The sequence below is a fragment of the Drosophila obscura genome, unplaced genomic scaffold (genome assembly GCF_018151105.1).
Source record: "Drosophila obscura isolate BZ-5 IFL unplaced genomic scaffold, ASM1815110v1 contig_4, whole genome shotgun sequence".
Classification (NCBI taxonomy): domain Eukaryota; kingdom Metazoa; phylum Arthropoda; class Insecta; order Diptera; family Drosophilidae; genus Drosophila; species Drosophila obscura.
Genome location: NW_024542828.1, coordinates 7,525,262 through 7,539,098, shown reverse-complemented (window position 1 = coordinate 7,539,098; position 13,837 = coordinate 7,525,262). Strand labels below are relative to the sequence as shown.

Below are 13,837 nucleotides of genomic sequence, written 5' to 3'. Positions count from 1 at the left end.
TAAAATTTTTTTTTTTTAATTTCCAGATTTTTGCACATGCATTTTAGTATTTTTTTTATAAATGTTTAGTATTTAAAAAAAAAAGTTTAGTCATTTTTAAAAAATGTGTAATATTTTTATATACATTGTTTAGTATTTTCTATAAAATTGTAGCATGTATTATGTTCCGTACATTTCTTAAATAAATTTTAATAGTTTTTCCAAATACATTTTTATTTTCTATCAATTACAGTAGTTTTTCCATATTTCAATCTGAACAAAAAGATTGTTCAAATACTCTTCTATATATGTACATTGTACATACATACATATGTTCACAGTTCTCTGATAATTCCTCTTTTGGGAGGCCTCTCCTTTTTGAATCAACCAATGCCAAAATAGTACTTTAAAATTAACGATTATCGGCGGCGGCACAAAGTGTACGCAACACATCCGATGATGCCACAAATGCACACATGCGGGGGACACAAAATATCTTAATTTCAGAGTAGAGAATGTAGAGAATTCCCGCCCCCCGTCCCACTCGAATTTTAGTCGATGCCCGTGCCCAGGACTGCCCCACTTCAGTCGATGCTTTTTGGCAGAGAAGGCAAATAAATGGCACAAAAGTGCCAAAGCCGCAATGTGTCTGCTGGGGGTTCTTGCTCCTTCGCTCACACACTATATCTCACTCCCTCGCACTCACTCTATGGGGCCACGCCCATACAATCAGGCGCCCATTTATGCACTAATTAAAATTTTATCGTTAAATCTTGTTTGCATGCATTGCTGTATGGCAGCAGGGAGAGAGAGAGGCAGAGACCAGCGAGGCAGCATCGAGAGGAGCATCGAGGAGTATTGCTAGAGAAGAGTCCTGCTGCTGCGGCTGCTGCTGTAGAGGGAGTCCTGCACAAGAGGAGTTCTACAAGAGCAGGAGGTAGAGCACCGGCACCGCATTGCATACATGGAAAATCCTCCCTCCCGAAAATGTGTGCAATGCGAATATTTTTCGTTTGCAAAATGTTTGGCAACAGTTATTTGCACTTGCCCTTCGAAGGATGCTGCCCCCGGAATGGAGGGCCTGTGCCTCTGCCAAAGCGCATTTTCATTGCATTTTCATATTTTATCCCTCGATAAGTGCCCCAATCGTCGCAATGGTTCCAAATGCTACGATTCGCAGGGATTCTGAGATAGAGCGGCTAATTCATGGTGGACCTTTGTACAGCATATAAATCGTGAATGTGAATTGCAGTTTCCAGCCACGCCAAAACAGAAAATCACTGTCATTGCCATTTTTTAAAAACATTTTCCACAAATTACAACATACCCCTGCCCAGCTACCAGCTGGGAGGCCAGGGGGCAATGGAAACCAAAATTCAATTTTCTAAAAATTTGTGAAACCAAAATCCAAAAAGTCGGAACACAACTTTTTCCCTGACGACTTTGTCGCTCGGAATAACTTTTTTAATTTAATATATATGCACTGCGTATGCGTAATTTTTGTGGCTTTAAGCGGCAGCTGTCTGTCGCCTACTCTAACTGCCTCCTCTGCTCCTGTTGCCAGGGCGGTGCGTGGTGCCACAAAAAGTAAGAAGCAAAAAATTTAATTAAAACGTTGCATAAATGAAATAGAAATTCAAAATTCGAAATTGCATGCAAAATGAATAATTGAATGGACACGAACGACAGTTGTTGGCAGTCCACAGTCGACAGTCGTTGCCAGACGACTAGTCGACTGATGTTTTTAGTTAATTTACCGTCAACGCATTTCGGTTGTGGGAAATGCTGGGATTTTCCCCACATTTATTCCGTGTGGATGAGTAGAATCGGTTCTCTAGATAGTTTTAACCGTGACAGTAACTCAGTTATGGACTATAGGGAGGGAATACAGCAGCGATTTCTCCCCATAAAATAAAATATGTATGAAATGGAGAACTGAGAATAAATGCTCATAGTAAAAACACTATTGATGGGATAAATAAAAGAAATGCTGACCGTGCGGTTCTCCAAACTGCTGGAAAATTTTAGATATATTTTTTTTTCAAATTTTTTATTTATTTTGATCTATTTAGAGAGCTCTCTTTCTCGTTTTCTCAGCTTTCTCCTTGTTATCATTTTAAATTCAATATTTAAAAACTGTTTTCTCTCTCTCTATCCTAATAAAGCCTTCCAATATTCCGCACCATCACTGTGTGTATCGTCCCACTGTACGCAGCATTAACTGTTTATTTCCTAGTCAGTAAACAAATCAACCGCAACAACAAATTACTAATTTAATTTTCATTGCACTTTCAGTATTTGTTTTCTGGTTTTTTTTTGTTGCTGCAAAATAAATTTACAGCCCCATGTAAATGTAAATATCTGCTGTGGTGGCTCGTTGGTTTTTGTTGTTGTTGTTGGTTGATAAATCTCCTTTATGGCTGGTCGCAAATGTCCCCGAGATCCAAGAGATGACTTTTTCAAGTTTATGTGCTTGAGAGCTAAGCAGTTGCCGGGCCCACAGGAAGGGCACCGCTTCTTACAAATAAAAGAATAAACGGAAAGGGATTTAGTTTATGTTTGTACTAAAGAATACCCTGTAATTCGGTTACTTTCTTATACATAGAACTAAAAAGAAATAGACATAAAATTCGCACAACTATTTAAAGCGTGTTATATATGTAGTAAACATAAACTGGATAAGTCGTAACAGATAGATATTATTTGATATTATTTGCAAGGGTTACAAGAAATTTAAGCATATATTTTTAATTATTGAAAGTTTCTCAGTTCTTCCAGAAATACATATATTTATTTGTATGACTACTCTATCTCTATGTATTAACATTAACAAGAAAATGCTTCGTTTCTAAAAACCACAAAACATTCCCATACACTCTCCGTTCAAGGGGTAGCATGAGAAAATAAAGACAAACTTATTTATTACCTTTGTTTCGAGACTTTATATGACAAAAACGCGCCTTGCCTCGCCTCATCTCCCGCCTCTGTGGATGGCACTTGAGAGTAAATGACATTAGCATTGTCTTTGCCTTTACCCCCAACAATCTCTGCCCCCTTGTACAGTGTACACACTCTAGATATGAGAATATCCTCATATCTTTACATATAGTTGTTGCTTCTGTGGGTTGGTCGTCTGTTGCTTCTTTGTGGCCTCTTGGAAAGTCTGCTCAACTTTCTTATCGCGAGGAAAATGTTTTTTCGTTGGGTTTATTTTGCGACTGATTTAGTTTTTTTTTTTTCGGTGGATAATATGGAGGTTGTGTGTGTGTGTGGAAGCGAGCGTCTCGTTTAATCCATGGTAGTTTTGCCTTTACTTTAACTTATTTTTGGTGGCTAGTTATGGGTTCAATCCTCGGCTTTAGTAGCTAATTTCCTATAACTTTTGATTGCTCAATTTTATGGTGATTAATACATAAATTATGTACGATTCAAAAGTTTAGAATCTAAGTACAAAATTATTCGAAAAGTCTTTTCTGTGTTTTCTATCATTTTCCATTAATTTTCCTCAACAAATTCAAAGTGAAAATTTGACAAATTTTCGTTAACAAAATGTGTGAACTACCCAAGAACTTTGTGACCTACGATATGGTGCACAATCTACGCTACGACCAAAGCAAAATAAAAAAGGTAAGCCACGCCGATAGATCAGTGATAAAAAACCCCAAAAAGATCCCTAAAGTACGATCCCTAATAGCCTCACGATATGCGACCCACAAAATACTGGCCTGGTGCCCGTTTTATGATCGTCTGCAAGGATGGAGATTTGAATACGGCAGCCTATAGCGTGGCAGGATTCATGCAAGAGCCCTTCCAACTCTTCCCATTGGCCACGGTGGCCGTGCATCAGTCGATACGCGACGAGTTCATTGCGATGGTCAGGAATCGCTTCCGTCAGCTGAAGCCCCATGTGGCCAATCATCCGAATTACCAGAGATCCCTCAATCTACTGCAAGACGGCTGCAATCCCGTCGACTATGTGATAGCCGATGAGAAGGATGCCCCGCCGTGTGCCAGTCCCATTTTGGTAACGGGCGGCGTCACACATTTATATTTCCCGAGCGGTGCCACGGGCGTCACAACGTTGCACACATTCGAAACGATACACGAGGCGGCGGAAATCTTTGGCAAAGAGCAGCCGCACTTTGATGCCGTTTATTACTTTGACGAGGGCATTGCCAGTGTCTATACACTGGCCGAGCTGATCAAGTGTGTGCAGATCTATGTGAACTGTTTGGATGCCTGTCTGCTGGCCATTATGCCGTACTATACCTCTAGGGTGCAGACGGTGCTGTACAAGAATGGTTACCACTACGAGGTCCTCAATATCGGTAACAGTTGGAAGATGATTGTGTTTCCGTACAGTTCGACCATCCTCAGGCCCTGCTGCTGTCCATTGGGTTACTGTCGCTGCTATGCCAAGCATACGGTGTGCTGTCAGGATCATTTAAATACTCAGTTCTGACGACAGAACTCCTACTTCCTCTGCTTTGATGTCTGAGTAGTTTTGTGGGAACTGTGGCAACACATGTAAGCCATAATTTTCGCGGTAGTTGGCTTTTGGATTGCCACTACTCAGTTTTGCTTCCTCCTACATTCCTCACTCCTTTTGCTTTGGCAAGCAGACTGTCGCCGACTCTTGGCTTTTAATAAAACTTGCAGCTTGCCAAAATAAAAAAAAAAACCCAAACTGTGGGGAAAAGGCTTTCAGAATGGAGTTAAGATGAGGCCTGAGATGGCATGGAGTTTAGAGGAGTTAAGGAAGCAGAAGGGAGCCTCGAAATATGGAAAGAGACTCCCGCCCCTAAAACGAAGAAAAGTCTTTCTTAACAGCCATTAGTTGCGGCTGCTTCTGGATGATTGCGGCATGCGACTTGCCTTCTTTTTGGGGGCTATAGCCAAGTTGTATGCCAACTTGTTAATGAGTTTGCCAGGCATATTGCTCTGCAGAGGAGTGAAAGGGCCCAAAAGGGAAGGCAGACAGCCAGACAGCCAGACAGCCAGAGAGGCCTCTATTCAGCACTTACTTACCTTCAGTGAGATATTTTTGGCAATGAAATGTTGCAATCACTGTGGCATCTGTCCTGTCCTCTTGCCTGCCCCTCTGTCCTGTCTGTCTGTCATTCGTGGCTGCAGTGCAGAAATCCTTTTGCCTGTTGCCCTTGCCCCTGAAAGACTGACAGCATGACTGACAGACTGACAGACCGACTGCCGTGGTGCTTGACTGACTGTTTATTTGTCAGTTTTGTCTGCAATTTTGATTCCCAGACTGACATATTTTGGCCGCACTTGCAACCATTTTCGTTACGCGACAAGAAGTAGTTTTGTTGGGCAATAAAAATTTGCGGATGCCAAAAGGATGTTTCGCAGAAAATTTATGGAATTAGTTTTTTTTTTTTTTTGGTTTTGGTAGAATATGTTTGGGTGGCACAGATGGAGCATTCTTTTAAAGGGAAATGCAAATAAAAAAATAAACTCATCTGGGGAAGAAGTCGAGAAAAATTATTTTTTGGATTCTTAACACAAGTTCTATGGAATTAAAAATAAATAATAATAAGTAAGAAAATGTAAAAATGTATCAACTATTTTATAAATATTTAAAAATATGTTTTCCAAATCATGAATTCCCAGACCCTTTTTTATTTTTTATTTTCCACCAATTAAAACTTTAATTTTGAACGATTTTTCGGAGAAATTCTTTTTCAAAACACGATGCCTGGCCATTAACAAAGCTGCCACTGCCACATTCGTTGTCTTCTGGTCCCAAAAAAAAACTAAAATAAAAAAAAAATAAAATGCTGCAGACTTGAGTTATTTGTTTACCCTTCCATCTGTCTGTCTGGGGCGTCAACGCAACCGAAATTCTGATTTATGATCCGGACACGCCCACTTGTTGACCGCCTGTGGTGCAGTACACTATGCTGCCATTGACAGCAGCAGCAGCAGGACTCTCTAGAACTCTATTGAATTCAAGTGCCAACAAAAATAATGTTAAAATAGAACCAACTTGAGGTTTTTGTTTTCTCGTACTCATACTCGTGTTGCAACATTGTGTGGCAGGGACTCACCCTCAAACATAACATTTTCGTGTTCGTTTATGTTTATCAAAAATTGTTGGAACAATCAAGCGGGTAACCACGCTGCCCAGGCTATGCTGTTCCCAAACAAAATGTCTCTCCAAAAGTGACCGCAACAATTTGAAAAACATTACCCATGCGACATGTATGACATCCAGAAGGGCGGCAAAGAGAGCCACAGAGAGTGGGGTGGGGAAAACCAACGCAACCGTAGAGACAGTGCCAGAGCGCCAGTGTATTTTCAACACCTGCAGCTGGTCAAACAAATCGTGTTCATTTCGGTACAAACACTAATTTCGACAAGGTGCAAACAAGCTGACGAGAGTGAGGAAGAGAGAGCAGTGCAGTGCTTTGGGAACATGCACACGAAACACAAACACACACCACAGACAATGGCAGGAGGAAGTACAAGTTACACCCAGAGCAAAAAAGCACCGAGATGGTACCCGCAGATTTGCACCGTTTATCGAAAATCAACACATAAATTATTTCAAATATATTTCATACGTAAAAGAAATATATTTTATATTTTTAAATATATTTAAATTTTATATATGTATATAATAATTATTTTAAAGATTTTTAATAGATTTATGTTTAATCCAAAGTGAATTTGATTGAATTTAAATATGTTTTCGAATATTTCATATAAATACTTTTTTTTTTTGTAATATTTTTACTATTTTTTTTTCTCTGAGTGCAGGGGACTGGCACTGAGGAAGAGGCACAGCGGCACATGCATGTCACGTGCAGTGACTGTACAGGTATTTCGGGGGGCAGGAGGTGGAGCAGTAGTCACAGCGGAGTAACAGCAACTCTCGAAGCTGCTCTGGCTGGGCCTGGTCGACGACAGATAAAATGCTTTTTACCCTGTGTGAAAAATGTAAAATTGCATTTGTAACCGCATTTCATTAGAGAGGAAGAAAGTCAACCTTCAGGTGGCAGCCAGGCAGGCAGGCAGGCACACAGACAGGACAGAGTTTTCCGCCGGTGAAAAGTTTGGGAAAACTATAGAGGTGGAAGGAGGTGGAGGTAGTGGGAACAAAGTGGCAACAAAGTTAGCATCCGCGTTCCGTCGAAACAAGCGTCACGGTCAATGGTGGAAACAAAAACAGCAACAACAACAATGACGACGACGACAACGACAACGGAGACAAAACGGAAAGCAAACTATGAAAACCCTGAAAAAGGGTGTTGGAAATCGAGGACTCCTGTCCTGTACTGCACTGGTCTGTCCTGTCCTGGCATTGCATTTGTGGCAGGACATAAACATGGCTTCTCTCTCTGTCTGACTGACTGTCTGTCTGTCCGTGCTGCGGCGGGCTTCCCTGTGTCCTGTCTGCCTGCTGTATCTGCATTTGCCTACTGCAATTGTCTCCCCCCCCCCCCCTCATTGTCTGCTTGTTTAGGCCTTTAAATGTCCTGACAGTCCTCCTGAATGTTGATGCCGAAACCCAAGTTCTGGGTTATCGATATGGCTACACATTTCAGGGCTATAAATACATAATGAAAGGGCTTTGAACACGCAAAACTATTATATGGCATGAAAAGAGGTCTGTTGATCAAGCTTCCTCCATAGAAAAAAAGCCATTTTAAACATAAAAGATTTTAAGAAAAATACACAACAAAAAATGAACAAAAAATCTACACGTAAAACAAAAATCCTAACAAAATATATTTTATAGGGCCACCAAAATTATATTTTCTTTCCCTTTAATACTTTAATAATGTTTAATCATATTAAAGTATTTTCATAATTTTTAATATAAGCAATAATTTTAACAAAGACTATAAATATAAAAAAAAAACACTCATTAAATGAGGAAATACTATCTCTCTTTATTTATTATTTAATTATTTATTTAATTTAATTTATTTATTTAAACTAATACTACTCCCCCATATATAATTTATACCATTAATTTTCTGGATAAATGGCTAACAATCTCGAACGACTGAGCAAAATATTGAAATAAAGCCGCCAGGAATCCTTTCATTTCATCTGATTCCATCCATCGTAATTGGATGCATTTTGTAAAAAAAATGAATATAAACATTTTTTTAAAAAGGTCAGAACACCCCACATTTTTGCCACCAAAAGAAGCGCAAGGCAGGCGAGTATGAAAACCGCAATAAATGCCAGGATATTATTCTTAGCCAAGGGTTTTCTTAGAATTCAAATTGAACCATATCCGACAGTGTTCCATAGCCGTGTTTCCGCATCTCGTTGACTGCCATTGTTGTTTTTGTAGAAGCTTCGCATAGATGGAATATCGAAGGTTTTGTTTATGGGGGAATTAACTTTTTCAGGTATAGGCTGCTGATCCATAAATATGATTTTTTTATATAGGTTTTTTCGCTTTGTTTGAGGCTTGCGACCCATAAAGCACGAGAAACATCTCTGTGAAATCTCTAAATGGTTGCAAAAACTTTATGTCAACGACAGACGATGGACAACGGACAGCACATCTGGAAAAGCCTGCTGCCGTGGCCGTGACAACTTGACAAATGAATGATCGGGGCCGCCGCATAGCGGCCAACCTCAGACATCAGGCAGGATGCAGGACAGGCGGCGGTGCAGCCAGGAAAACGGATGGGGTTTGGGCCCCTGACGCGTCGACAAACCGCAAAAAGCGAAACGGCAATCGCACCGACCGACCAACAACATCAACAAAGGGTAAAAATGAACCCCGCCGCCAAAAACATTTGCTCTGAAAAGTGCACCGATTACCGATCGATGAGAAGGAGGCAGAGTAATGGCGTCCTATAGGCCCTGAAAGTTCCTTGCTTCCTTTTTGGGCTGTGTCTGGCTGTGATGGCGGTGGTGTCTGGTCCATAAATTCCATCATATGATATCAATTAGTGATAGTGCGGTGCGACTGTAAATGTCATTTGCAGAAAATGCGCATATTTTAAAGCGTGACAGACAGGCAGAAGGACCGCTTTTGGGCATATCCCAACTCCATACCCATGCCAGGATATCTCTCGCTAACGGAGCGAGAGCTCTTTCGAATGCTCTATTGAGAGTGTAGTGGGGTAGTGGGGTATTATGGCTACGGGAAGAGATCAAGAACAAAGAACAACGAATTCCAACGAAGAGAATGAGAGAGAAAATCTGAATATGTGAGCAGGAGCGGCAGAAGGCTAACATCTACCTTCTTTTTTTTTTTAATAAATAATTATTCATTATAATAGGACCCTAGAAATGTTTCTTTGATATCTGATGGGAATTGTCTACTTGCCCATTCTAGGGAGGAAGTTTAATATCTGAGGAAGTATTTTTTTGCCCCCCAAAAGAGCATTCAAATGTCTCCCTAAATTTTCCCATAAAAAATATGGTCCTGCTTGATTATCTTATTTTTTTTGTTTTTGCTGTTTCATGGAGACCATAAAAACCAAACAGAAAATGGTCAAACGGAACCAAAAACCTGCCCTGCCTGACTGCGCGGCGGCGCTGCTTGGTCAGCCACATAAAAATCAGCTCTTGCCCGCATCAACTGCATGCAACAATGGGAAGAGGGCCAAGTGGTGGCAGGAAAGGAAAAGGGAAGGGATAGGGACACAGTGTGGCATATGAATATGCAACGAAATCCAGCGATGATGACCACGAAATGAGGGTGGGGAACAGGCAGAAGGCCTGCAACGGATATGCCATGCAGGTGCAATCTCAAACAGAACTTACCACAAGAGGAGCTGCCACAAAAGGCAGAAAGGAAAGGCTAAACGAAGCGACAGATACACTTAAAAATATAGAGACTTGTCTTAAGATCGAAAATGATTGAAAACTTAACCCAGTAATGAAGTTAGGGGAGGTTCATCTGAAAATCACTGTCAACTGCTAAGCAACACTGGGAGAAAAGATTACTAGTCATTAAAAAAAAGCGTCTTCTGACTAATTAGGCATAAGAATCATTGGCTAAGACACAATAATATATGACTTCTTTAGATTGGAACTGCTTTCCTTTAACTCTGCTGAAAAAACATATAAAAAGTCAATGGCACCACCATTAAAAAAGGGCATCACCAAAGCATAGTTTGCAGGGTAAGGAGGACATGTCACCGTGTAACCAGAAAACGAATAGCCAAGGCCAATAAAACGGCAGGCAAACGGTGCTGCAGCTGCTCCTGCTGCCGCTGCTACAGCTGTATTTTGATGCATTCAGGCCGAAACGACGACGATTTTGGTGGCGCACACACAAATTGTATTTTCAGTTTTTTATCTCTCTGGGAAATTTAATTTCAATTTTTCTTTATCTCTTTATTTTCTCTCTCCAAAAAATGCCATTGAGTGCATTATTGGTGGCTTATTGACACTCGCTGGGAAAATGGGATATTAATGCCAGTAAAAATGTGAAAATTTGCTGCCAAAAATTGTTGTTGGCTTTTGACATTTTTGTGGGCGCGTGGGGATGGGGGAGAGAGTTGATAAGCCAAGTTTTGCAATTGTTTTTACCGGATTTTTGTGCGGCTTTTGCTGTGCAGTTGGTTGGCCCATATACCAGTATAACTCGACTCAAATTAGACCAACATTTGGCAACAGTCCCAAAAACCGGGGCAAGCGGAAACTATCAGCCGTGTTTCCCAGTGCCATTTCCTCTAGAGAAATTGGTGGAAAGATGAGTTTGGAAATAAAATGTAGAGGACAATTTTTATAGGGGGAACATTTTTGAGGAAGAAAGGTGAGTATTGGGATTAGACTTGGAACCAGCGGAGAAAGTCTAAGAAGAACTGTTATTAATTTTAGCAGAACATTCATCAGAATAAGAAAAACTGGAAGTAATACCTGAAGCGATTTTTGTTCCACTTTTGTTTTCATTCCAATTAAAGCTTAAACTTTATTATTGAATATTCTCAAAAAAATGCAATTCAAATTTGTTTTTGGGTTCTACCACTAAGCTCAGTGGTTCTATTTTGCGTGGCTTCTCTTTTTGATAAATTTTTCATTTGAATGCCGCCCCGCAAAATGATTTGCAAGCTCAAGCGTTAAGTGGCCTTTCCATTAGCCTCCTTCTGGAGATGACCTTCAACCTTTTGGGGATACATTGCTTGCGCTTGATGGTCCATGACCTGTCGTTGGCCTTCTACTCATAAATGAACTCCTGCCCCCGCCCCCGCTCCAGGGCAACTTTGCAACCTCTGACCCTCATGGAAAAAACCGTTTTGCTTCGTTAAATATTTCTGTAATTTTTCCTGATTTTTTATTATTTGTTGGGCGGGGAAATCTATGGAAAGAGAAATGAGCGTAGGCTATGGGGCATTTTATTGTGTGGCTTAAAATTGAGTACTTGGAATAACGCTATTTTTTAAGGGTCACAGGTCACACTAGAGATGGAAATACCGAGCGAGAATTTGTTGTGGTTGTTAGTAGATGAAAAAATAATATTTTTTGTTAATATTAAAAGTTTTTTGATAAGTTTTTGATTTCATTTTAAAAATGTTTTCTTGTGTAGTTTTTAATTTTATTACTGCTAAGCCACATTGGGAGAAAGGTAGCGTTTGTCCACCTTCGCACGCTGCCATCGCTAGAATGGAGAACCTTTCAGGGTTTGTTTTTTATAGCTAAAAGGTGTAAAAAGGAAGGAAAAGCTTTATGTAATTTTTGTATTTTTGCTATTGACATTTTTGTATTGGTTGGAAAAATTCAATTCATTCATTCAATGAAATGCGAGAAATTAATCAGCCATGGCTTAAATGGCGAGTGCCACTGCCACTGCCATACGGCCACTTGCCCCTGCCACACTGCCAATGGCTTATTGGTGTTGCACAATTCAAAGTTCCATTCAAATCTCAATCAATTGGCAATAAAATTGAAATTAACTTTGCCACAAAGACATAACTGTGTGGTGCTTGACGCTGGCTCTCCTGGCTTCCTTTTTTTTCTCTTTCTTTTTTATGTGCCACCTTCTCTCTGCCACTCGTTTGACATAAACTTAATTTGCAGCAAAAAAAAAAAAAAATGTTGCCTGATTGCTCCCAGAGGTGGAGGGGTTTGATGGCTAGAAGACTTTAAGCCACAGGTAGAAGCAGCAAAACTGTTGATGAAGTTTTCGTTCAAAGAAGTAGCACAAAAAAAATAACACAAAAAAAACGTATGAAAGAAGGAAAAAATGGTGAGAGAAATGGATTTAGTAACCAGAAGATGTGAATACCCTTTAAAGACTGTCTTGGAAACTAGCTGAAGATATGAAGATATATCCCAGGTTTCAGATTAAATTATCTCATAAGTATGGAAATACTTTCCATGGAAACATTTATATAAGTGCATAAATAAATCTTTTAATGAACCATAAGATATCTCGCGACTCCTGAGTTATAAGGAGGTTTTTTCCTATGGTAATCCTTCTTCTGATATTAGCAAAAACCTCCTAAAAATCGTAATACTCCTCTCCTGTACGGGAGAGAAAAAAGAGTCACTACCACAACACACACACACTTCGAAACGAAATAAATTGAAAATCGAGTGAGCAGGAACCAACAACAACAACAACAAACAAACTGCATGGAAGGAAGAACAAAAACAAAATACCAAAAAAACTCTGGAAAATGTGGTCTAACGAAAAAAAAACAAAACAAAAAATAATACAACAAAAAAAAACCAGGAGAAAAATAAAAGACAAATCTAAGCTCTGGCATTCCTTTTGCTTAACGGCAAAAGTTTTTCCATTATTTGAAGATTATAGACTCTAAATCCGCCCCCGTACTTCTACCCTCCCGAAAAACTTGATATGAGATGAGGGTGAAGGGAGCGCATGTGGCAGTGGTGGCAAGGTATGTTGATGTCTCTCTCTCTGTATCCCTATTTTGTCCCCTATCATTGTTGCTGGATGATGTCTTTGCAGTTTTTTCCCACCACCTCTCTCATGGATGAGATGACGTAGCTGCAAATGTTCCACACTTTTTATGACAGTGCCAGCTCTGACACCCACCAATCGTTGATAAGAAGTGTCGAGGGGCACACAATCTCTCTTTCTGTTGGAAAGTACAAAAAGAAATGTTCAACTTTTGCTTTTGTTTTAGACTCGACTCCCATTTATGTGGCATTTCTGTCTTTTGAATGTGGAGTCCTCTATGACAGGGTTGATGTTGCATATCCTGATTATTATTATTATTGTTGTCTTTTGTTGGAATTGTTGTTCAATGATTCAATGAGCTTTATCCATGTGGCATGTGACAAACAATTGTGGTATTTGTGTAGTTCTTTGCGTGGCCAAAAATAGGGGACATACACAAGCTGCAGGTGAAAAATATATAAATAGGAAAATTATAAGGAAAAACTGTACAAAAAAATTATTTAATTAAGTGTTTTTTGATAGAGGAATCATCTTTGTTTATATCTCTAATAAAGAATCTATAAAGGGAATCGGTATATCGCCTCTAAACGATATATTTTTTCTCGGACGAAAGTCTCAAATTCGGATTTTTGTTCAGTGTAACTTTAACCCACAGAATATTTATGAATTTTCGTATTTTGTGTGTTTTCTTTTTCCATGCTAACTGAAATGTGCTTTATCTACTGCTCTTTTGCTGATTTTCGCTTTGTTCTCTCAATACCCAATCAATAAATTCATAGAAATGCAGCAAAATAATTCCACAAAAATGCACTCCAAAAGATAGAGAAAGAAACAATCCTTTTGCCAGGATGCGACTCCCCAATGAAGTTAGATGAATGTCTGAAGTAGTAGATGCCAGAAAACTCCTTTTAGCTGCCGCACCCAGTGTGGCATTGGAAAAGTCAGCTTTTCACAGACAATGGGAAACATAAAACGACAGTTGGGTGGGGGGCG

At 39.7% G+C, this 13,837-nt stretch overlaps 1 protein-coding gene across 1 annotated transcript; it reads left to right on the top strand.

Moving 5' to 3' along the window:
• Positions 1 to 3,441: 3,441 nt before the first annotated feature.
• Positions 3,442 to 4,669, top strand: LOC111065563. Its single transcript, XM_022353799.2, has 2 exons — positions 3,442 to 3,606; positions 3,674 to 4,669. The coding sequence occupies exons 1-2, from the start codon at positions 3,529 to 3,531 to the stop codon at positions 4,439 to 4,441; spliced, it is 846 nt and encodes a 281-aa protein (XP_022209491.1). The 5' UTR covers positions 3,442 to 3,528; the 3' UTR covers positions 4,442 to 4,669.
• Positions 4,670 to 13,837: the final 9,168 nt, after the last annotated feature.

Coding starts and splice junctions, on each gene's coding strand:
- LOC111065563 (XM_022353799.2), top strand. CDS start 3,529: ATGTGTGAACTACCCAAGAACTTTGTGACCTACGATATGGTGCACAAT. Junction 3,607..3,673: donor ACCAAAGCAAAATAAAAAAG/GTAAGCCACGCC, acceptor GATCCCTAATAG/CCTCACGATATGCGACCCAC.